The following is a 23,882-nucleotide window of genomic DNA, read 5'->3' on the forward strand; positions in this document are numbered from 1 at the left end:
TCCTTTATGTGTATGTATTTGACAGTAATGGAAAGCTCAGTACAGTAAGCGAACCTCTCACTCAGTGGGGTGGAGAGAATGGTTTCCTGCTTGTTTAATCCCAACTGGGACACAGTTTCAGCTCTATATTTAATTGAGTTACTCAACAGACTCTGAACGTCTTTACTGTCGTGTAGCGACTGCTGATTGGTTCCTGAACATACACGTCTTTGGGTTAAAGTATAAAAAGTATTACTTTCAATCAGGGACTCTAATCTTAATTATAACCATCACCATGGTAATAACTGTCACCATGGCTGATGAAGGGCTGCTGATGGATTCTTAAAATTAATATACTACTAAATTGTGCTGTTTTAGACACTTGGATGATAGTATGGTGTTAAGAAAAGTTAATTCCCCTGGCAATGAGTTAATCTCAACCTACCGGTATGGTAGTTACATATTTAACTATAGATGGAGGTAAGAGGGAAGTTTATGTCAGCATATTGTCTCACTAACTCTCATATACGTGTAAGGCAGGGATCTCCAACCCTCTTCCTGGAGAGCTACCTTCCTGTACATTTTCGCTCCAACCCCAGTTGTAACTAACCTGATCTTAACCAGGTAATTATTAGAATCAGGTGTGTTAGATTAGGGTTGGAGTGAAAACGTACAGGACGGTACACTCTTAGAAAAAAAGATGCTATCTGGAAGCTAATGGGTTCTTTGGCTGTCCCCATCGGAGGACCCTTTATGGTTCCATGTAGAACCCTTTTGGTTCCAGGTAGAAACCCCACAGAGTGTCCTACATGGAACCAAAAATGATTATACCTGGAACCAAAAGTGTTTCTCCTATGGGGACAGCCGAAGAACCCCTTTGCATTATCTATGCATTGTCACTTTACCCCTACATAGACGTACAAATTAACTCAACAAACCTGTACCCCCGCACGTCGACTTGGTACTGGTACCCCCTGTAAATACTCTTTATTTTATTACTCTTTATTTTTTTCTTGCTTATTAAAAAAAATATTTAATCATTTTCTTAAAACTGCATTGCTGGTTTGTTGCATTGTTGTAAGTAAGCATTTCACCGTAAGGTCTACACCCGTTGTATTCGGCGCATGTGGCAAATAACATTTGATTTGAACACTTTTTTCCAAGTCTAGCTGTCCAGGAACAGATTGGAGAGGCCTGGTGTAAGGCAATCGAAGCTTCACTGTTGACTCTGTGCTGTATCAGCACTGCTGATTGAAGTAATCATGTTTTTATTCTTTGTATTATCTTTTACCAGATCTCAACATTCATTTCACATTTCTACAAACTTCAGTGTTTCCTTTTAAATTGTATCAATAATATGCATATCCTTGCTTCAGGTTCTGAGCTACAGGCAGTTAGATTTGGGTATGTCATTTTAGGCAAAAATGGAATAAAAGTGTTGCTTGAGTATGAATAAATCCATACATTTTAGTCTATGCCACACTACTCATCCATATATTTATATATTCTTAATTCCATTCCTTTACTTAGATTTGTGTGTATTTGGTATACTTTGTGAAATTGTTAGATATTACTGCACTGTCGGAGCTAGAAACACAAGCATTTCACTACACCCCCAATAACATCTGCTAAACACATGTATGTTGTTACACACACCTCTAAGAAGGGGGAACACAACACCCTGCTACAACTCAACTCCCTGTGAAGTGAAAGAGGTATGGGACTGTAGGTGCGAGTAAGGATGACAAAGGCAGAGAGAGTGGTACCGTTTACAGGGAATTTATTCCGTCACACGGTAATATGTGGAAAATGGGCTGGACGGAACCAAAGCAAAGAAAGTAAATGTCAAAGCCCCCTCCTACATTACCTGCCTACCCACTACTTACCTAACCTACCCCCTCCTACATTACCTGCCTACCCACTACTTACCTAACCTACCCCCTCCTACATTACCTGCCTACCCACTACCTATCTAACTTAGCACCACCTGGTGCGCTAACCAAAATACAGGGGGTGGTCCGCCCAGGTCTTACCTATAGTGTGCCTAGACAGTGAATATAATACTTGCCTAAGCACTCCCTAGGTGCCTTCCCCTTCCCCCTGGGAACAAATTAAACAGAATTATCCAAATGTAATTAAACAACTTCAAGAATAAAAAACACAGTTCTAGTAGCACACACATACCTCAAATCAGCGGCTACAAAAATACTTTAAAAAAACCTGTCTGAGCCACAACCAAGACAGGACATCAAATCAGCTCTCTCAGCAACCACAGAACATAACCAGCTCTGTAAGCAACATAATAACCCTCAGCCATCACCACCCTCTCTCTCAGCCATCACCACCCTCTCTCTCTCAGCCATCACCACCCTCTCTCTCTCAGCCATCACCACCCTCTCTCTCTCAGCCATCACCCTCTCTCTCTCAGCCATCACCCTCTCTCTCTCAGCCATCACCCTCTCTCAGCCCTCACCACCCTCTCTCTAAGCCATCATCACCCTCTCTCTAAGCCATCATCACCCTCTCTCTCAGCCATCATCACCCTCTCTCTAAGCCATCGTCACCCTCTCTCTAAGCCATCATCACCCTCTCTCTAAGCCATCATCACCCTCTCTCTAAGCCATCATCACCCTCTCTCTAAGCCATCATCACCCTCTCTATAAACCATCATCACCCTCTCTGTAAGCCATCATCACCCTCTCTGTAAGCCATCATCACCCTCTCTAAGCCATCATCACTCTCTCTATAAGCCATCATCACCCTCTCTGTAAGCCATCATCACCCTCTCTGTAAGCCATCATCACCTTCTCTAAGCCATCATCACCCTCTCTCTAAGCCATCATCACCCTCTCTCTCAGTCATCACCCTATCTCTCAGCAAATCTCTCTTAGCAGTGATCTTTTTTTCTGAACAACAGAACACTGGTTTTTATATAGCTTCAGAAGGCATTGGTAATTGGAGACAGCTGCGTCCTGACGAGGGGGCGGGGTCAGCTCTCCAATCAGCCATGGAGTCGACCAATCAGCTGCTTGGGGGGGATTTCAGGAAGCCAAACACCGAATAAACCACAACACAGAAACTGGGGAACGTAACGTATGTGACCAATAAAATGTCATTTGATTTGAGAGGGGGGTTGTAAAATAAAAAAATGGGCAACAGCCTACATCTGACATAGCTATAAATAATGGGGTTAACTATAACCAACTAAGGCCATAATGTATCCAACCCATCGAACTAAGGCCATAATGTATCCAACCCATCGAACTAAGGCCATAATGTATCCAACCCATCGAACTAAGGCCATAATGTATCCAACCCATCGAACTAAGGCCATCATGTATCCAACCCATCGAACTAAGGCCATAATGTATCCAACCCATCGAACTAAGGCCATAATGTATCCAACCCATCGAACTAAGGCCATAATGTATCCAACCCATCGAACTAAGGCCATCATTTGGAAGACTTATATTCAACACATAATATTTGTCATATGCAAAGCAACATTTGGAACTTTTGTCACTATTGATTACAGAATCATAAAAATAATGAATAATATGAATATTATTCTCTGTTTGACAAGAAAACATGATTGTGTTGTTTATTGCTGTCTAGGTGTTATTCAAAGTCCAATGAGGCATCCCAAACACCACATCTATTCTGTCCCCCTGTCTACCCAGCCCCCCACCCTCAAGTCAATGCAATCACAACGGGAAGAAGAGCACGTATTTGTCTATTGGTTTAGGGCTGAGTCTGAGCACCTCTAACACTCTGCAAGAACAAATCAGATAAACTAAACAACAACATAGCATATTTGAACATATTTCCGTACTTCAGCTTTATCTTCTCTCTGCTCTTTAGAGAGGACCTACCAGGACAGAAAGAGAGTGGTAGGGGCAGGGGACACTGAGAGACATTTCCTGGAAACCCAACGTTGAATTGCATTGAATTCTACGTCGGGCAGAAATGAGCGTCTGAGTCAGGAACGTTTCCTCTCATGACTAGAATGTTGAATAAGATGATATTTTAACATACTTTATTGGCTGTCCTTGTGGTTGGTCCTTTTAGCGGTAGGAGTGTGAGACAATCTATCCACAGGAAAGTATAACAACATCAACTTTTCAAAGCACTGGTAGTGCGTTCTATCACCTGAAGCATGAGCAACAGATATAAATACATGTTTACATTGTTCTGCTTATGCTTCAGGTGATAAAAATCTAACGCACTACCAGCGCTTTCAAAAGTTGATGTAATTATATTTTCCTGTGGATATATTGTCTCACATTCCACCCGACAAAAGGACCAACTGCATGAACAACCGGTAAAGTATGTTAAAATATATTTTTATTACACATTCTGGCTTGTAGAGGTCGTGAGAGGAAACTTTCGTGATTCAAACACTCATTTCTGCCCAACAAAGAATTCAATGCAATTCAATATTGGGTTTCCAGCACAGGAGGCTGCTGAAGGGAAGACGGCTCATGATAATGGCCAAAACAAATTAATGGAATGTCACCAAAAACATGGAAACCAATGGTTACCCTGCAATCTTCCCAGTTTCTTTTGCTGTAATCTGTCTAGTTTGGGGCCTCTCTGAAGCATTCAGATGATGAGAGTGTGAGAAAGGGCTGTGGAGAGGAAAGGAGAGTGGTGGCTCAGTGACAGGTCACTATTTGTCTTGTGGCAGAATCAGTTCGGCTGTGATTATAGGGGTTGTCATTTATGTAGAAAGAGTCAAAAGATAGAAAAAAACATTTCTTGCTCTCCTTATTTTACCCTCTATCTCTCCTTTTTTATTCATAATTTACACCGTAATGCTGAACCTCTCTTGTATATCCCTCTCCCCTCCTCTGTCTTTCGCTCCCCTCTTCTCACTCTCTCTCTCCTCTCTCTCGTCTATACCTCTCTCGCTCTTTTGCTCTCTCTTGCTCTCTCACCTCCTCTTTCCCTCTCTCTTGTCTTTCCCTCTCTCGCTCTTTTGCTCTCTCTTGCTCTCTCACCTCCTCTTTCCCTCTCTCTTGTCTTTCCCTCTCTCCCTCTTTTGCTCTCTCTTGCTCTCTCACCTCTTCTTTCCCTCTCTCTTGTCTTTCCCTCTCTCCCTCTTTTGCTCTCTCTTGCTCTCTCACCTCTTCTTTCCCTCTCTCTTGTCTTTCCCTCTCTCCCTCTTTTGTTCTCTTTCCCTTTCTTTCTTTATCTATTTATCTCTTTCTGCCCTTCTCTCTCTCTCTCTCTCTCTCTCTCTCTCTCTCTCTCTCTCTCTCTCTCTCTCTCTCTCTCCCACCTCCTCTTTCGCTCTCTCTCTCTCTCTCTCTCTCTCTCCACATATTCCCCTCCAGTCAAATGGCAGTGGACTGATAAGGGTTCTGGTCCTGATAAGGGTTCTGTCCTGACTGATAAGGGTTTTGTCTTGACTAAAATGGGCTCTGTCCTGACTGATAAGAGCTCTGTCCTGGCGAAGGCAAAAATGAATCACCTGTTTGATGCGGTCAGGTTGCGGATGGAGAGCTATGATTCAACACACGTTAGCGTGGCTCGCTGAGAAGCAAAGCCATAGGCGTCCTTGTTTGATATATCCCACTGCTGCTGCTTCACAGCACACACACACACACACACACACACACACACACACACACACACACACACACACACACACACACACACACACACACACACACACACACACACACACACACACACACACACACACACACACGACCCACTGCTGCTGCTTCACAGCACACACACACACACATAGACACACAACCCACTGCTGCTGCTTCACAGCACACACACACACACACACACACACACACACACACACACACACACACACACACACACACACACACACACACACACACACACACACACACACACACACACACACGACCCACTGCTGCTGCTTCACAGCACACACACACACACACACACACACACACACACACACACACACACACACACACACACACACACACACACACACACACACACACACACACGACCCACTGCTGCTTCACACACACACACACACACACACACACACACACACACACACACACACACACACACACACACACACACACACACACACACACACACACACACACACTCACGACCCACTGCTGCTTCACAGCACACACACACACACACACACACACACACACACACACACACACACACACACACACGACCCACTGCTGCTGCTTCACAGCACACACACACACACACACACACACACACACACACACACACACACACACACACACACACACACACACACACACACACACACACACACACACACACACAAACACGACCCACTGCTGCTGCTTCTTCACAGAGGGGGGTGGAAGAGGAGAAGAAGGGAGGAGGTCTGTATCAGAGTGCTATTTATTCCTGTTAGGCCTGCCAGTAGTGTGTTGTTTAGAGCAGCAGGGACCCTTAATACATGTCAATCTAATGGACATGCTTGTTGTCTGAGTCGATCACAAGACCTACTGCACTGTTCGATAGAGGAACACAGTTATCTCCTGACCCACCATGCAGAACATACACACAAGAGTGGAAGGGAGGGCACACACACACAAGCTCGCATTACCTCTTTCTTTCACACTCTCTCTCACTCTCTCACTCTCTCGCTCTCTCACTCGCTCTCTCTACAGACACTGACAGGCAATTGAATATCAACATTTATCAGAGTCTGCTAATTAGACCATTAATAAGATGTGTAATAGGATGACAGGGAGGATACACACCTGTTTTATGACCTAAGAAAATAAAACACCTCATATAGCACACAACCCTCCAATCTGCTTCAGGCTATGATTTGATTTACGTCATGGAAACCGAACCATGACCTTTAAGGGGGACTCCGGCGAAAGTGCTTCTCAGTGTTAGTGTGTGTGCGCACGTGTGTGTGTGTGTGCGTGCGAGCACATGTGTATGCGTGCTTGGGTGTTTTAGAGGCAATTATTTTATTTTGTAAATGTCGGTCAACAAAAACTGAGAAGTCAGCAGTTCTTTCTTGAGACACTCTCGCATTGTGGGAGATATAGATTTCTGAATATAGACTAACCAGCATTTTAACCCTGTCCTTTTCCACGCAGATCTACTCTACATTCAAAGCTCTACCACAAAACAGTATCAAAGTCCTCACTCCAAGCCATCAATCTTTGAACCTGACTAAGGCAATAAGGATCCATTGAGGAACGTATAACATTTTACCTCATACCAGCACATTGTCCTGAAGGCAGACAGGCAGTCTATAGCAGTTTGCCCAATGACTTCTGATATGTTCCCGGATCCTGATTTAGTACCAGACTAATCTGTACTGCTATTTACGTCTCTCTCTCTCCCCAGTCCCTCCACAGTCAGGCAGTCATTCAGCCAGCCTGTTAGTCAGCCTGTCAGTCAGACAGTCAGTCAGTTCTTGCATTGTGATGGACAGCCTCTGGGTCATGTGACTTGTGTTGTGATGGACAGCCTCTGGGTCATGTGACTTGTGTTGTGATGGACAGCCTCTGGGTCATGTGACTTGTGTTGTGATGGACAGCCTCTGGGTCATGTGACTTGTGTTGTGATGGACAGCCTCTGGGTCAGGTGACTTGTGTTGTGATGGACAGCCTCTGGGTCATGTGACTTGTGTTGTGATGGACAGCCTCTGGGTCATGTGACTTGTGTTGTGATGGACAGCCTCTGGGTCAGGTGACTTGTGTTGTGATGGACAGCCTCTGGGTCATGTGACTTGTGTTGTGATGGACAGCCTCTGGGTCAGGTGACCTGTGTTGTGATGAACAGCTTCTGGTTCAAGCTTTGAGTCCCGGTTCTTTCTGCTTCGCTTCATACTGTAGGAAGTGAAGCCAGACATATTGGGGGGACAAAATCCACTTGGCACAGACGTCATTTCAACATCTGTTCCACATTGGTTTAACTTAATTGAATTGAAATGATGTGGAAACAACATTGATTCAACCAGTGTGAAGCTACTGTATCCCTTTCCTGGGCAGAGGCTCTAGTTCATGCTGAAGTAAGGGAAGGAAGTGAAGCCAAACATATTAGGGGACAAACGCTACTGTAACTTCTCGATTTACGCGACCTCTCTCTGGACTGGAGCTCGTTCTGATTCTGTGAGCACTCACTCTGGAACAACAGCTGATTCCAGAATATAGAGTACTCTCTGGTTTTGAAGCTCTTACTAGAATGTAGGCTGACAGTACTGTACTAAAACTCTTATCTTGAGCTTCACCAGACTCAAACTCCTGTGTATGTGTCAGAGCGGCTTATCCCATCGCTGTGATGTGATGGCTCTACTGGAGCTGGATTTGGAGTTGTGTGCCAGCCACATGCATGCCTGGTGACAGCCAGCCATGGATTCCTACCTGGGAAAGGAGGCCTCCATGGAGAGATAGGGGGAGGAGTGGAGCAGAGCAGGGACAGAGGGAGGGAGAGAGAAAGAAAGAAAGTGGGAGGACGGGAGGGTGGGAGGGAGGGGGTAAAACTTACCCATACCAATATATCTATACAGTTTTATAGTAGGGAAATAAAAAAGTGTCAGAGCGAGAGAGAGAGAAAGAGAGAGAGCACCATGATTAAAGAGAGCACCAGTGATATGCTTGGTGATGATAAGGAAAGAGTACACAGGTACAGTAGGTAGCTAGAGATATACACAACGTTCCCCAAGGCCAGAGTGAGAGCCTCATTTCCATCCTGGATGTAATTGAGTTCATTATGAAAAACACCAACACGTAAGTTGGGGATGGTAACATGGTAACATGGCTGCAGGCATAGTGAGCCGTCTGGATGGTTGTGTTCTGCTGGGATTTTATGAGCTGCTATATAACACACGTTCTTCTGAGTCACTGAAGACATTACAGGCAACGTATTGTCATTATGTTAATCAGAAGAGAGGTGGGAATCTGGAAACACTCATGATGTGTGTTTTAAATACTGTCTGTGTTGATGGTGAAGGTTGCAGAACTCTGTGATGTGTGTTTTAAATACTGTCTGTGTTGATGAAGGAGGATACAGAACTCTGTGATGAGTGTTTTAAATACTGTCTGTGTTGATGGAGGAGGTTACAGAACTCTGTGATGTGTGTTTTAAATACTGTCTGTGTTGATGGAGAAGGTTGCAGAACTCTGTGATGTGTGTTTTAAATACTGTCTGTGTTGATGAAGGAGGATACAGAACTCTGTGATGAGTGTTTTAAATACTGTCTGTGTTGATGGAGAAGGTTACAGAACTCTGTGATGTGTGTTTTAGATACTGTCTGTGTTGATGAAGGAGGATACAGAACTCTGTGATGAGTGTTTTAAATACTGTCTGTGTTGATGGAGAAGGTTACAGAACTCTGTGATGTGTGTTTTAGATACTGTCTGTGTTGATGAAGGAGGATACAGAACTCTGTGTGGTGTGTTTTAGATACTGTCTGTGTGGATGAAGGAGGATACAGAACTCTATGATGAGTGTTTTAAATACTGTCTGTGTTGATGGAGAAGGTTACAGAACTCTGTGATGTGTGTTTTAGATACTGTCTGTGTTGATGAAGGAGGATACAGAACTCTGTGATGTGTGTTTTAAATACTGTCTGTGTTGATGGAGAAGGTTACAGAACTCTGTGATGTGTGTTTTAGATACTGTCTGTGTTGATAGTGAAGGTTACAGAACTCTGTGATGTGGGGTTTAAATACAGTCTGTGTTGATAGTGAAGGTTACAAAACTCTGATGTGTGTTTTTAAATACTGTCAGTGTTGATGGTGAAGGTTACAGAAATATGTGGTGTGGGTTTTAAATACTGTCTGTGTTGATAGTGAAGGTTACAGAACCCTGTGATGTGGGTTTTAAATACTGTCTGTGTTGATAGTGAAGGTTACAAAACTCTGTGATGTGTGTTTTTAAATACTGTCAGTGTTGATAGTGAAGGTTACAGAACCCTGTGATGTGGGTTTTAAATACTGTCTGTGTTGATAGTGAAGGTTACAAAACTCTTTGATATGTGTTTTTAAATACTGTCTGTGTTGATAGTGAAGGTTACAGAACCCTGTGATGTGGGTTTTAAATACTGTCTGTGTTGATAGTGAAGGTTACAAAACTCTGTGATGTGAGTTTTAAATACTGTCAGTGTTGATGGTGAAGGTTACAGAACTCTGTGTGGTGTGTTTTTAAATTATGTCTATGTTGATGGTGAAGGTTTACAGAACTCTGTGATGTGTGTTTTAGATACTGTCTGTGTTGATAGTGAAGGTTACAGAACTCTGTGATGTGGGTTTTAAATACAGTCTGTGTTGATGGTGAAGGTTACAGAACTCTGTGATGTGGGTTTTAAATACAGTCTGTGTTGATGGTGAACGTTACAGAACTCTGTGATGTGTGATTTAAATACAGTCTGTGTTGATAGTGAAGGTTACAGAACTCTGTGATGTGTGTTTTAGATACTGTCTGTGTTGATAGTGAAAGTTACAGAACTCTGTGATGTGTGTTTTAAATACAGTCTGTATTGATGATGAAGGTTACAGAACTCTGTGATGTGTGTTTTAAATACAGTCTGTATTGATGATGAAGGTTACAGAACTCTGTGATATGGGTTTTAAATACAGTCTGTGTTGATGATGAAGGTTACAGAACTCTGTGATATGGGTTTTAAATACAGTCTGTGTTGATGATGAAGGTTACAGAACTCTGTGATATGGGTTTTAAATACAGTCTGTGTTGATGATGAAGGTTACAGAGCTCTGTGATATGGGTTTTAAATACAGTCTGTGTTGATGATGAAGGTTACAGAACTCTGTGATATGGGTTTTAAATACAGTCTGTGTTGATGATGAAGGTTACAGAGCTATATGAGACATGGCTATTTTGTTCCTATTGTTCTGTTTCTGCATCCTTCTTTCTTCACTCACTCTGACTTTGTCTCTGTTCGTTTCTCTTTCTTTGTTTCTCCTTCTCTTTCTCCCTCTCTTTTCACACTGTCTCTTTCTATCTTCCTCTGTCTCTCGGTCTGTCATTTAAAGAACAGAGCACATCATTGCTTCTGTCTCTGAACAGTCAGTGTGAAATCAGGCTGACATTGATGAGAAACAGAATGATGTATCTAAACCAATTCCATAAACTCTCGCTGCATTGTGTTTCATAATGCCACATAGCTTAACTAGATGTATGGGTTTGTATATTTTCACCGCTTTCCAAAGTTAGAAAATTGCTTTTGACCACCAGCATACTTTTTAAATGATGGGTTTTATGAAATACTGTATGTGATGTCTGAGAGATTCTGTGAGAGCAATATGTACGTGGTTGGATAGTTTCAGTCAAGACTGTTATATACCTTTCGGGAAAATACCTTTCTGAATTTCTAGTAGCACTGTGTAAAAGTGTATGTGTGTTTGTTTTTCTGGGTCAGCTGTGTGGTCTACTTAAAGACCCCATGCAGTGATTTTACCTCTTCATGGAACCAACACAGGAGCAGGGGCTGCTGCTGATGCTTCTACTCTATATTACACCATGACCCATATACACTCATTAACCCCCAAGCTACACACACACACAAGCATGCACACACAACCGCACGTACGCGCCCACACACACACTTTTGGTAAAATATGTTCTAACAGGTGACGTTACAACAGGTTACAACATTCCTTGATGGGAAGGAATACTGCAGGCCTATTACATGCTCTCTCTATAGGCAGGATATCACTAATATCATAAAAATCCATCAATCATGGCACGTTTTTGGCCTCATTCAGTAGCATTTTATCTGATAAAGTAGAATACTGTAGAAAAATAATGTGAAATAACATTTTTATTCCTTAAACAAACATTCAAAATGATACTGTTGCTGCTTCCTGTTGTCATGGCTGTTTGATGTATTTGGCCAAGTGTGAAAACAATGGTTCTAGATGTCCAAATTCATAATCAATATGCTGAAATAAGTTGTGATATTTTAAAGACCAATGCATAAAAGTTACTCCCTCAACACACGTCATACTTTTTTTGCAAAATTTTTGCAAAATTGGTACCTTATTTGGGAAACTGAACATGGACCAATATTTAATATACACTACCATTCAAAAGTTTGGGGTCACTTAGAAATGTCCTGTCTACACTGTATTTCTGATCAATTTTATATTATTTTAATTGACAACACAGGTGCTTTTCTTTCAAAAACAAGGACACTTCTAAGTGACCCCAAACTTTTGAACAGTAGTGTATAATCAATAGTTCATGCAAATTAATCACTCACATCGATATTGTATTTAAACCAATGGAAATGGGACAATAACCACTGTGACATGTACCGTTTGCACTCTTGTAACAGACAAACCTTAATGATTTTGGGTTCACTAGCTTATATCTCTGTGAGAAAATTATTTATTTCGATGGCCAATAAAAAGGAAAAGGAAGCAACACTTTTTTGACTGGATGATTTCAACGAATCACCTCCTAACATCGGTTTTTAAACAGCGACAGGAGTTGGCTTTCATTTGAAAGATAGCTTAACCCTCAAATCCATGAATTCATGTGAAGCCAGAGATATTTATGGGAGAAGCACACCAATCTTTTATAGCCAGCGTGGTCTGAAAATAGCAGCTGCGTTTTTAAGTCCCACTGCAGAGTGGCGCATATAACAAAAACACTGGTCCCAAACCAAAGATATTGATCTGTTTTAGCAAACGATTGTGATGATTATAAACTTGAATAATAACATCATAAATCTGAAGTCAAAAGGATGTGTATTTCCTTTCATTCTTGTGTGGTGAAAACGTCTGTGCAATGTAGTAACACATTCTGTCCACTGTAGGAACATTTGCATAATATAAGATAATTAAATATGTCGAAGTAATTAAATACTTGAATATATGCTGGTAGTAAATGTAGCACACGCACATTTTTACAACAATGACATCTACACTGAGTATACCAAACATTAGCAACATCTTCCTAATGTTGAGTTGCACCTCCCCTTTTGCCCTCAGAACAGCCTCAATTCATCGGAGCATGGACTATTACTATTTATTATGGCTCCCCATTAGTTCCCCACTAGTTCCTGCCAAGGCAGTAGCTACTCTTCCTGGGGTCCGGCAAAATTAAGTCAGTTAAACCATTTTAAATACATTACAATAGATTCATTACAGAATTCACAACACACTGAGTGTGTGCCCTCAGGCCCATACTTGACTATCACATATATACAACACAACATCCATGTGTACATATGTATAGTACGTCTGTTATCATGTGTGTCTATGCATGTGTCTGTGCCCATGTTGGTGTTGCTTTACAGTCCTGTTCCATAAGATGGATTTCTATCCTTTTTTAAGTCTGATTCTACTGCTACATCAGTTACCGGATGTGGAATAGAGTTACATGTAGTCATGGCTCTATGAAGTTCTGTGTGCCTCCTATAGTCTGTTCTGGACTTGGGGACTGTGAAGAGACCTCTGGTGACGTCTTGTGGGGTATGCATGGGTGTCTGAGCTGTGTGCCAGTAGTTCAAACAGGCAGCTCTGTGTTTTCAACATGTCAATATCTATCATAGTAGTGATGAAGTCGATCTCTTCTCTACTTTCAGCCAGGAGAGATTGACATACTGTCACACCCTGACCATAGTTTGCTTTGTATGTTTCTATGTTTGTTTGGTCAGGGTGTGATCTGAGTGGGCATTCTATGTTACATGTCTAGTTTGTCTATTTCTATGTTTGGCCTGATATGGTTCTCAATCAGAGGCAGGTGTTAGTCATTGTCTCTGATTGGGAACCATATTTAGGAAGCCTGTTTTGTGTTGGGTTTTGTGGGTAGTTGTCTCCTGTGTCAGTGTTTGTACCACTGTTTAGGGTTTTCACGGTTCTTGTTTTTGTAGTTTATTCATGTATGGTTTCATTATTAAAGGCGCTAGCCAAGGTTGCCGGGTACACAGTGTTTCCTCCAGCACATTGGTGCGGCTGGCTTCCGGGTTGGATGTGCACTGTGTTAAGAAGCAGTGTGGCTGGTTGAGTTGTGTATCGGAGGACGCATGGCTTTCAACCTTCGTCTCTCCCGAGCCTGTACAGGAGTTGTAACGATGAGACAGGATAGTCGCAACAATTGGATACCACGAAATTGGGGTGATAAAAGGGGTAAAAAATAATAACAATAAAAAAAAAACATGAATTATAACCACGCTGCATTTTGGTCCGCCTCTCCTTCACCAGAAGAAAACTGTTACACATGCATGTTATTTGTTTGCTCTCTGTGTACATCCAAGGGCCAGCCATGGTGCCCTGTTCTGAACCAATTTCACTTTTCCTAAGTCCATCTTTGTGGCATCTAACCACACGACTGAACAGCAGTCCAGATGCGACAAAACTAGAGCCTGTCGGACCTGCCTTGTTGATAGTGCTGTTAAGGCTTTATTACGGACAGACTTCTCCCCATCTTAGATACTGTTGTATCATTATGTTTTGACCATGACAGTTCACAATCAAGGGTTACTCCAAGCAGTTTAGTCACCTCAACTTGCTCAATTTCCACATGAATTCTTACACAATTTAGTTGCAGTTTAAAGTTTAGTGAATTAGTCCCAAATACAATGCTTTTAGTTTTTGAAATATTTAGGACTAACTTATTCCTTGCCACCCATTCTGAAGATAACTGCAGCTCTTTGTTAAGTGTTGCAGTCATTCCAGTTGCTGTAGTAGTGTATAGTGTTGAGTCTCTGCCTACATAGACAAACTGGCTTTACTCAAAGCCATATCATTAGTAAAGATTGAAAAAAGGGGCCTACAGTAAACAGCTGCCATGGGGAATTCCAGACTATACCTGGATTATGTTGGAGAAGCTTCCATTAAAGAACACCCTCTGTGTTCGGTTAGACAGGTAACTATTTATGCACATTATAGCAGGGGGTGTAAAGCCATAACACATGTTTTTCCAGCAGCAGACTATGATCGATAATGTCAAGACGCACTGAAGACTAACAACATACCCCCCACAATATTTGTATCATCAATTTCTCTGTCAATCATCAGTCATTTGTGTAAGTGCTGTCGTTGTTGAAAGTGTTAATTTGTTTACTGTAAAATAAATTGTGTTTGGCCAGATACAATGCTTTCTCGAAACTTTACTAAAGGTTGGTAACGGGCTGATGGCTGTTTGACGATTCTTATTTAGCAGAATGACTCATTTCCCTCCAGGCCCAGTAGGCAATATCGTCAAACAATATCATCCACTATTATCCTCAGTAATTTTCCATCCAAGTTGTCAGACCCCAGTGGCTTATCGTTGTTGATAGGCAACTTTTTTTTTCACCTTGTTTTTTCACCTTGTTACGTACACCTCTTGGTGGAGGGAACGCAACTACTACAACTCAACTCCCCGTGGAGTGAAAGAGGTATGTGATTGTAGGTGTGGATAAGGATGACAGAGGCAGAGAATATTACCCTTAACCTGGAATTTATTTCCTGAAGACGGTAAATGTGGGGAAAAGGGGCTGGATGGAACCAAAGCAAAGAAAGTAAAAGTTAGTCCCCTCTCCTACCTACTCTTAACGCCACCTGGCACGCTAACCAAAATACAGGGGGTGGTCCGCCCAGGTCTTACCTAGTGTGTATAGACATTGTTAATACTACAGGTATATGGTATGTCAGCAGGCCTCTTGCCTAAACACTCCCGAGGTGCCTTCCCCTTCTGCCCTGCGAACAAATGAAACAGAATAAGTCACCAAACTCAGCGTACAATTTGAATAAACCAAAAACACTAGGTACTATAGCAAACACATACCTCTGCAGGAACGGCTACAAAATACCTTACAACATATTTACCAGACCAACAACCAAAACAGCACATACAAAGAAGCTTTCTTCCCTCCTGACAAAGGAACACTGGCTTTTCAAGCTGCCGAAGAAGTCAGTAATTTCCGACAGCTGTATCCCCTGACTAGAGGGCGGGGTCAGAGCGCCAATCTGCAATGTGGCCGACCAATCAGCTGCTTGGAATCCAGGAAGCCATTTCCTGAAATACGTATACATATACACATACATACAAACCCACAACACAGAAACTGGGGAACGTAACACACCTCTTTCACACTCACTTTACGGAATTCAAAATTACAATTCTTTGAAAATTTGGTCCGATATACTTGGATGTGTAGTGTCAGCATTTGTTGCTGGCATGTCATGTCTACATTTGCTAATGTTGCCAATGAAAAAAATCCTTAACATAGTTGTATGTGAAGGCGAGACCGATATGCAGACACAGGAGGCAGATGGTTGAGCGGGGGGGAATAGGTGCAAGGAAATTACCGCTGGTTGACTAGGTAAACAAGACAAACTGGCACAGAGAGACAGAAAACACAGATATAAATCCACCAGGGATAATGAGCGATACCTGGAGGGGGTGGAGACAAGCAAAAAGGACAGGTGAAACAGATCATGGTGTGACAAGTTGTCAAAATCAGTTAGTTTTGTAATGAATGAGCCATCTGATTCAATGAACGATGGGTTTGCCTTTTTTCCACAAATTTCCTTGAAAGTGCTCCAAAGCTTTTCACTACCATTTTTTATGTAATTTATCTTTGTTTCATAGTGTAGTTTCTTCTTTTTTTAATTCAGTTTAGTGACATGATTTCAATCAATTTGTTCCAGTACTCTGCTGCCTGTTGCCAATCGGTTGTCCGAGCAGCAGCCAGACACGGTGTCACCCTTATTCACCTGCCTCATTCCCATACTGTTTTTATACTGTTTTTAAAGGATGCTGGCCCTGATCATTTTCACTGTTGTGTGAAGTTGACTGTTATTGACTAGTTAATTGTCTTTTTGGTGTTCTCAACTAGCCTACCTGGTTAAATAAAGGTGAAATAAAAAAAATAAAAAATCGGTTGTGCAGCCAGACAAGGTGTCGAAAGCATTGCGAAAGGATGCTGGCCCAATTTTCACTGTTGTGTGAAGTTGACTGGATGTCTTTTTGGTGGTGGGCCATTCTTGATACACACGCAAAACTGTTTAGCGTGAAAAAAACCTACTACCATACCCCGCTCAAAGGCACACGTATCTTGTCTTGCCCATTCACCATCTGAATGGCACTTCTACACAATCCATGTCTCAATTGTCTCAAGGCTTAAAAATACTTCTTTAATGGGATCGGTGTCCCTTCCACGGAACGGTTGAGCTAAAGTAGGCTAATGCGATTAGCATGAGGTTGTAAGTAGCAAGAACATTTCTCAGGACATAAACATAGCTGATATTGTCAGAAAGCTTAAATTATGGTTAATATAACTGCACTGACCAATTTACAGTAGCTATTACAGTGAAATAATACCATGCTATTGTTTGAGGAAGAGCACAGTTTTGTACATGAAATGTTATTAATAAACAAATTAGGCACATTTGGCCAGTCTTGACACAACATTTTGAACAGAAATGCAGTGATTCATTGGATCAGTCTAAAACTTTGCGCGCACCCTGCTGCCATTTAGTGGACACAATCTAAATTGCATCTGGGCTGGAATAATGCATTATGGCCTTTCTCTTGCATTTCAAAAATGATGGTACAACCTTTTCTTTAAAAACAGTTGTTTTTTCTTTGTATTATCTTTTACCAGATCTATTGTGTTATATTCACCTACATTCGTTTCCCATTTCCACAAACTTCAAAGTGTTTCCTTTCAAATGGTACCAAGAAAATGCACATCCTTCCTTCAGGGCCTGAGCTACAGGCAGTTAGATTTGGGTATGCCATGTTGGGCGAAAATATAAAAAAGGGTCCAATTCTGAAGAGGTTTTAACCCCGTCATCTACTGTACACTGATTGAAGTGGATTTAATAAGGGACATCAATAATGGATCAAATCTTTCACTTGGATTCACCTGGTCAGTCTGTCATGGAAAGAGCAGGTGTTCTTAATGTTTTGTATACTCAGTGTATTTCTTCCTACTTTATCCGTAGAGAATGTTTAAAAAAAAACTCCTGAGCACCATTTAACCAGGCGCTCTAGACTGGAGCGTTTATAGGGTCTGTGCAGCAGGCTGAACGTTTGACGTCCCTAATCTCTATCATTTTCACACCCTAACCCTCAACCACAACCCGTAATTCATGTCTACATCCTGGTTCAAATCTAAACCTAAACCTAAACCTACACCCTTAACCCTAATTCTAGCCATAACCCTGACTCACACAGTCATGACAAGTCTCTACTACAGTAAACTGCACACATTTGTTTACATCCCTGTTAGTGAGCATTTCTGCTTTGCCAAGATAATCCATCCTCCTGACAGGCGTGGTATATCAAGAAGCTGATTTAACAGCATGATCATTACACAGTTTCACCTTGTGCTGGAGACAATAAAAGGCCACTCTAAAATGTGCAGTTTTGTCATGCAACACAATGCCACAGATGTCTCAAGTTGTCTCAATGCCATACAATTGTTTGAGGACGGCGCACCACATCAAAATATCTTTCAACCAGCACAGGCTTCAGAAAAACACAAATAGCGATTAAATACTCACTTACTTTTTGAAAAACTTCCTCTGATTTGCAATCACAAGGGTCCCAGCTACAACATGCATGGTCGTTTTGTTAGATAAAATCCTTCTTTATATCCCAAAAAGTCTGTTTAGTTGGCGCCATAGATTTGAGCAATCCATCCGTTCAACATGCAGCGAAAAGGAATCCAAAAAGCTACTGCTAAACTTTATCAAAACAATTCAAAATACGTTTCTATTTAATACTCAGGTACACTAAAATGTAATTAAACTATAATATTTCATACGGAAAGAAGTATGTTCAATAGAAAAGTAAAATTAGCAAGTGAGCGTCCTCTTCTTCGCGCATGCATAGACTTTTCCAACTCCCTGTACCAAAACTAAAAATTCTTCCTCGTTTGGTAAGAAACAAGCCTGAAATCTTGATGAAAGACTGTTGACATCTAGTGGAAGCCATAGGAATTGCAATCTGGGAGCTGGAATTGCGTAGAACCCATAGCTTTCCATTGAAAGAGCATGGGCTCATTGGATTTTCTCCTACCATATCAATTGTGTTATAGTCTCATACATTATTTAAACATTTCTACAAACTCAAAGTGGTTTCTATCCAATGGTACCAATTATATGCATATCCTGGCTTCTGGGCCTCAGTAACAGGCATTTTACTTTGGGCACGTCAGTCAGACAGAAAGTGGAGAAAAATAGACCCTAGCCTGAAGAAGTTTTAACAAGTTTTCCTACTTTTCTCATTTACTCTCCCTCCCCCCCCTCTCTCTATCACCCCTCTCTCTCTCTCTCTCCCTCCCCCTCTCTCTCTCTATCACCCCTCTCACTCTCTCTCTCTCCCTCCCCCTCTCTCTCTCTATCACCCCTCTCACTCTCTCTCTCCCTCCCCCTCTCTCTCTCTATCACCCCTCTCACTCTCTCTCTCTCTCTCTTTTTTTTCTCTCTCTCTCCCCCTTTCTCTCTTTAGACGTGCGGGGCCCCCCAGCCTACTGGATGCCGTGTGGTCACCCCTATGACGAGAGGACCGTGTGGAACCCCAAGTTCTGTGTGGTCACTGACTGTCAGATGCTGCTCCTGGACAAAGAGGAGGTACATATTGAGCTAGCACATCATTTCTCTCTCTACTGTATTCTCCTCTCCTAATTTTCTCTACTATCCTCCAACTCCTCCCCCTCCTCCCACCATCTGTCTTCTTCTCCCCTCTCTCCTCCCTCTCCCTGCCTCTCTCCCGTCCTCTGTAATATTACTGTGCTGGTAATGGTGCTACTGGTGGGTAGTGAATCAGATGGCTGAACACTGTGGCGCTGTTGTGGACTGCTCTACAATTTCATAACGACGCATGTGGCGGTGTGTGTGTGTGTGTCTGTGTGTGCATGGTTAGAGCCGCCTGCCTTCCTGCCTGCTGCAGAGGTACTGAAGTTCATAGCACAGACAAGGATTTTTACATTAAAATCAATGACAGACTGCTAGCTCGCCCACACACACACACACACACACACACACACACACACACACACACACACACACACACACACACACACACACACACACACACACACACACACACACACACACACACACACACACACACACACACACACACACACACACACACACACACACACACACACACAAAAACTGTATAACAAATGAATAATTAAAGATGTGTCAGAGTGAAATACAATAATTAGAGCTGGCTGAAGATCATCTGCGTATCCCAGGAGTTCAGGTCTCATAAAGCATGATGTTTTACTGCTATAGTCTTTATAACACCTTAGAGAACCATGCACACAGACACAAAATGGTACAAGGTTGCTACGGTATGAATAATAACACTAAGTACTGTGCGTGTACATGTGTGTGTTTGTGTGTGTGTGAGTGCGTGAATGTTAAAAGTTGTATGTTACAAGATAGAGGCAAAGTGCTGGGGCAGTATTGCATAAGGACTTCCATTCAGATGACACGAGTAGAGAAATTGTGGCAGGAGTGTTTATCAGGGACATGTGTCAGGATTTCTAGAAAGGCAATTTCATACACAAATGCACACACACACGCACACACACACACACTTGTGAGATGAATGATGGTAGTAGAGGAGCTAGAGGAGCCTCAAAATGGAGCTTATTAGACCGTACCATTTACGGAACACAACAACTACAACATTAACAACACACAGGCACACAAACACTCACACACAACATGACTGACAGTATGGATGTGACTCCTGTAGCCGGAAGTAGTCATTAAGCTCATCTCATGCCTTTGTTCACATTTTGCCATGAGACTAAGAGAAAATGTTGCCGTTTTAAAGCTGATTTCCTTCTATTACTACACATTTGATGTATTTTGCCAGCTGATCTAGCTAGTCGACACACTGACAAAAGGAACTACCGCTAACACATTTAGCTCCATATGTCTGCGATGAGGCTTCTCAGTTCAAGCTAGAATATTATGTACAGTCGTGGCCAAAAGTTTTGAGAATGACACAAATATTAATTTTCACAAAGTCTGCTGCCTCAGTGTCTTTAGATATTTTTGTCAGATGTTACTCTGGAATACTGAAATATAACTACAAGTATTTCATAAGTATAAAAAGGCTTTTATTGACTGATGCAAGTTGATGCAAAGAGTCAATATTTGCAGTGTTGACCCTTCTTTTTCAAGAACTCTGCAATCCGCCCTGGCATGCTGTCAATTAACTTCTGGGCCGCCCGTCTCTTGAGGATTGACCACAAATTCTCAATGGGATTAAGGTCTGGGGAGTTTCCTGGCCATGGACCCAAAATATCTATGTTTTGTTCCCCGAGCCACTTAGTTATCACTTTTGCCTTATGGCAAGGTGCTCCATCATGCTGGAAAAGGCATTGTTCGTCACCAAACTGTTCCTGGATGGTTGGGAGAAGTTGCTCTTGGAGGATGTGTTGGTACCATTCTTTATTCATGGCTGTGTTCTTAAGCAAAATTGTGAGTGAGCCCACTCCCTTGGCTGAGAAGCAACCCCACACATGAATGGCCTCAGGATTCTTTACTATTGGCATGTCTTCTGCGGACAAGCTTTTTTCTGGATGCCCCAAACAATCAGAAAAGGGGATTTATCAGAGAAAATGACTTTACCCCAGTCCTCAGCAGTCCAATCCCTGTACCTTTTTCAGAATACCAGTTTGTCCCTGATGTTTTTCCTGGAGAGAAGTGGCTTCTTTGTTGCCCTTCTTGACACCAGGCCATCCTCCAAAAGTCTTTGTCTCACTGTGCGTGCAGATACACTCACACCTGCCTGCTGCCATTCCTGAGCAAGCTTTCTTGGGCGGCTTGAAGCCTTCTTCACAACAATTGAACCGCTCTCCTTGAAGTTCTTGATGATCCGATAAATGGTTGATTTAGGTGCAATCTTACTGGCAGCAATATCCTTGCCTGTAAAGCCCTTTTTGAGCAAAGTAATGATTACGGCACGTGTTTCCTTGCAGGTAACCATGGTTGACAAGAACAATGATTCTAAGCACCACCCTCCTTTTGAAGTTTCCAGTCTATTATTCGAACTCAATCAGCATGACAGAGTGATCTCCAGCCTTGTCCTCGTCAACACTCACACCTGTGTTAACGAGAGAATCACTGACATGATGTCAGCTTGGGCCTATTGTTGCAGGGCTGAAATGCAGTGGAAATGTTTTTTGGGGGGATTCAGTTCATTTGCATGGTAAAGAGAGGCTTTGCAATTAATTGCAATTAATCTGATCACTCTTCATAACATTCTGGAGTATATGCATATTGCCATCATACAAATTGAGGCAGCAGACTTTGTGAAAATGTATATTTGTGCCATTCTCAAAACTTTTGGCCACAACTGTACGTACTCTCTTGCACACACATGCAGGCACACACTCAATGCATGTATAAAGTATTCTTCCCTTTTTCTACATTCCACATTCTAAAATGGATTAAATCATTTGTTTGCCCGGATCAATCTACACACAATTCCCCATAATGACAAAGCGAGAAAAAAATGTTTGCAAATGTATTAAAAATAAAAAACAGAAATGCCTTATTTACATAAGTATACAAACCCTGTGCTATGAGACTAAAAATTGAGCTCAGGTGCATCCTGTTTCCATTGATCATTCTTGAGATGTTTATACAACCTGCGGTAAATTCAATTGATTGGACATGGACACTTGGAAAGGCACAAAACGGTCTATATAAGGTCCCACAGTTGACAGTATGTGTCAGAGCAAATCCCAAGCCATGAGGACGAAGGGATTCTGTCGAGGCACCAATCTGGGGAAGGGTACCAAAAAAGGTCTGCAGCATTGAAGGTCTCCAACATCACAGTGGCCTCCATCATTCTTAAATGGTGAACTCGGACCCGATGGTCACTCTGACAGAGCTCCAGAGGTCCTCTGCGGAGATGGGAGAACCTTCCAGAAGGACAACCATCTCTGCCGCTCTCCACCAATCAGGGCTTTACGATGGAGTGGCCAGGCGGAAGCCACTCCTCAGTAAAAGGCACATGACAGCCCGTTTGGATTTGGCCAAAAGGCACCCAAAGGACTCTCAGAACATGAGAAACAAGATTCTCTAGTCTGATGAAACCAAGATTGGACTCTTTGGCCTGAATACCAAGCGTCATGTCTGCAGGAAACCAACCCTGCGTTGAAGCATGGTGGTTGCAGCATCATGCTGTGGGGATGTTTTTCAGTGGCCCGGGACTGGGAGACTACATAGTCAGGATTGAGGGAATGATGAACAGAGCAAAGCACAGAGAGATCCCTCATGAAAACCTGGTCCTTCTGTAGCTCAGTTGGTAGAGCATGGTGCTTGTAACGCCAGGGTAGTGGGTTCGATTCCCGGGACCACCCATACGTAGAATGTATGCACACATGACTGTAAGTCGCTTTGGATAAAAGCGTCTGCTAAATGGCATATATTATTATTATTATAAAACCTGCTCCAATGCACTCAGGACCTCAGACTGGGGCGAATGTTCACCTTCCAACAGGACAACGACCCTAAGCATACAGCCAAGATAACGCAGGAGTGGTTTCAAGACAAGTCTCTGAATGTCCTTGAGTGGCCCAGCCAGAGCCTGGACTTGAACCTGATCGAACATCTCTGGAGAGACCTGGAAATAGCTGTGCATCGGCGCTCCCCATCCAACCTGACAGAGCTGGGGTCATATCCAAGAAGCCTCGAGCATGCAATCTCTGCCAAAGGTGCTTCAACAAAGTACACAGTAAAGGGTCTGAATACTTATGTAAATCTGGTATTTCAGTTTTTATTTGTAAAAATTTGCACAAATGTAAAAAAATAAAATAATAATAAGTGTTTTTGCTTTGTCATTATGGGGTATTGTTTGAAGATTGACAAGGGAAAAAACTATTTAATCAATTTTAGAATAAGGCTGTAACGTAACAAAATGTGGAAAAAGTTGAGGGGTCTGAAAATGTC

General features: G+C 42.3%; 1 protein-coding gene across 1 annotated transcript in view; it reads left to right on the forward strand.

Annotated features, from left to right (window-relative positions):
- si:dkeyp-72a4.1 (uncharacterized protein LOC100148058 homolog) overlaps positions 1-23,882 on the forward strand; it is a 73,919-nt gene that overhangs the window by 34,197 nt on the left and 15,840 nt on the right. The window contains exon 2 of the mRNA XM_052526034.1: positions 19,408-19,529. Coding sequence (XP_052381994.1) covers positions 19,408-19,529 — 122 coding nt within the window. The remainder of the gene's footprint in view (positions 1-19,407; positions 19,530-23,882) is intronic.

This window comes from Oncorhynchus keta, chromosome 9 (assembly GCF_023373465.1).
Source record: "Oncorhynchus keta strain PuntledgeMale-10-30-2019 chromosome 9, Oket_V2, whole genome shotgun sequence".
Classification (NCBI taxonomy): domain Eukaryota; kingdom Metazoa; phylum Chordata; class Actinopteri; order Salmoniformes; family Salmonidae; genus Oncorhynchus; species Oncorhynchus keta.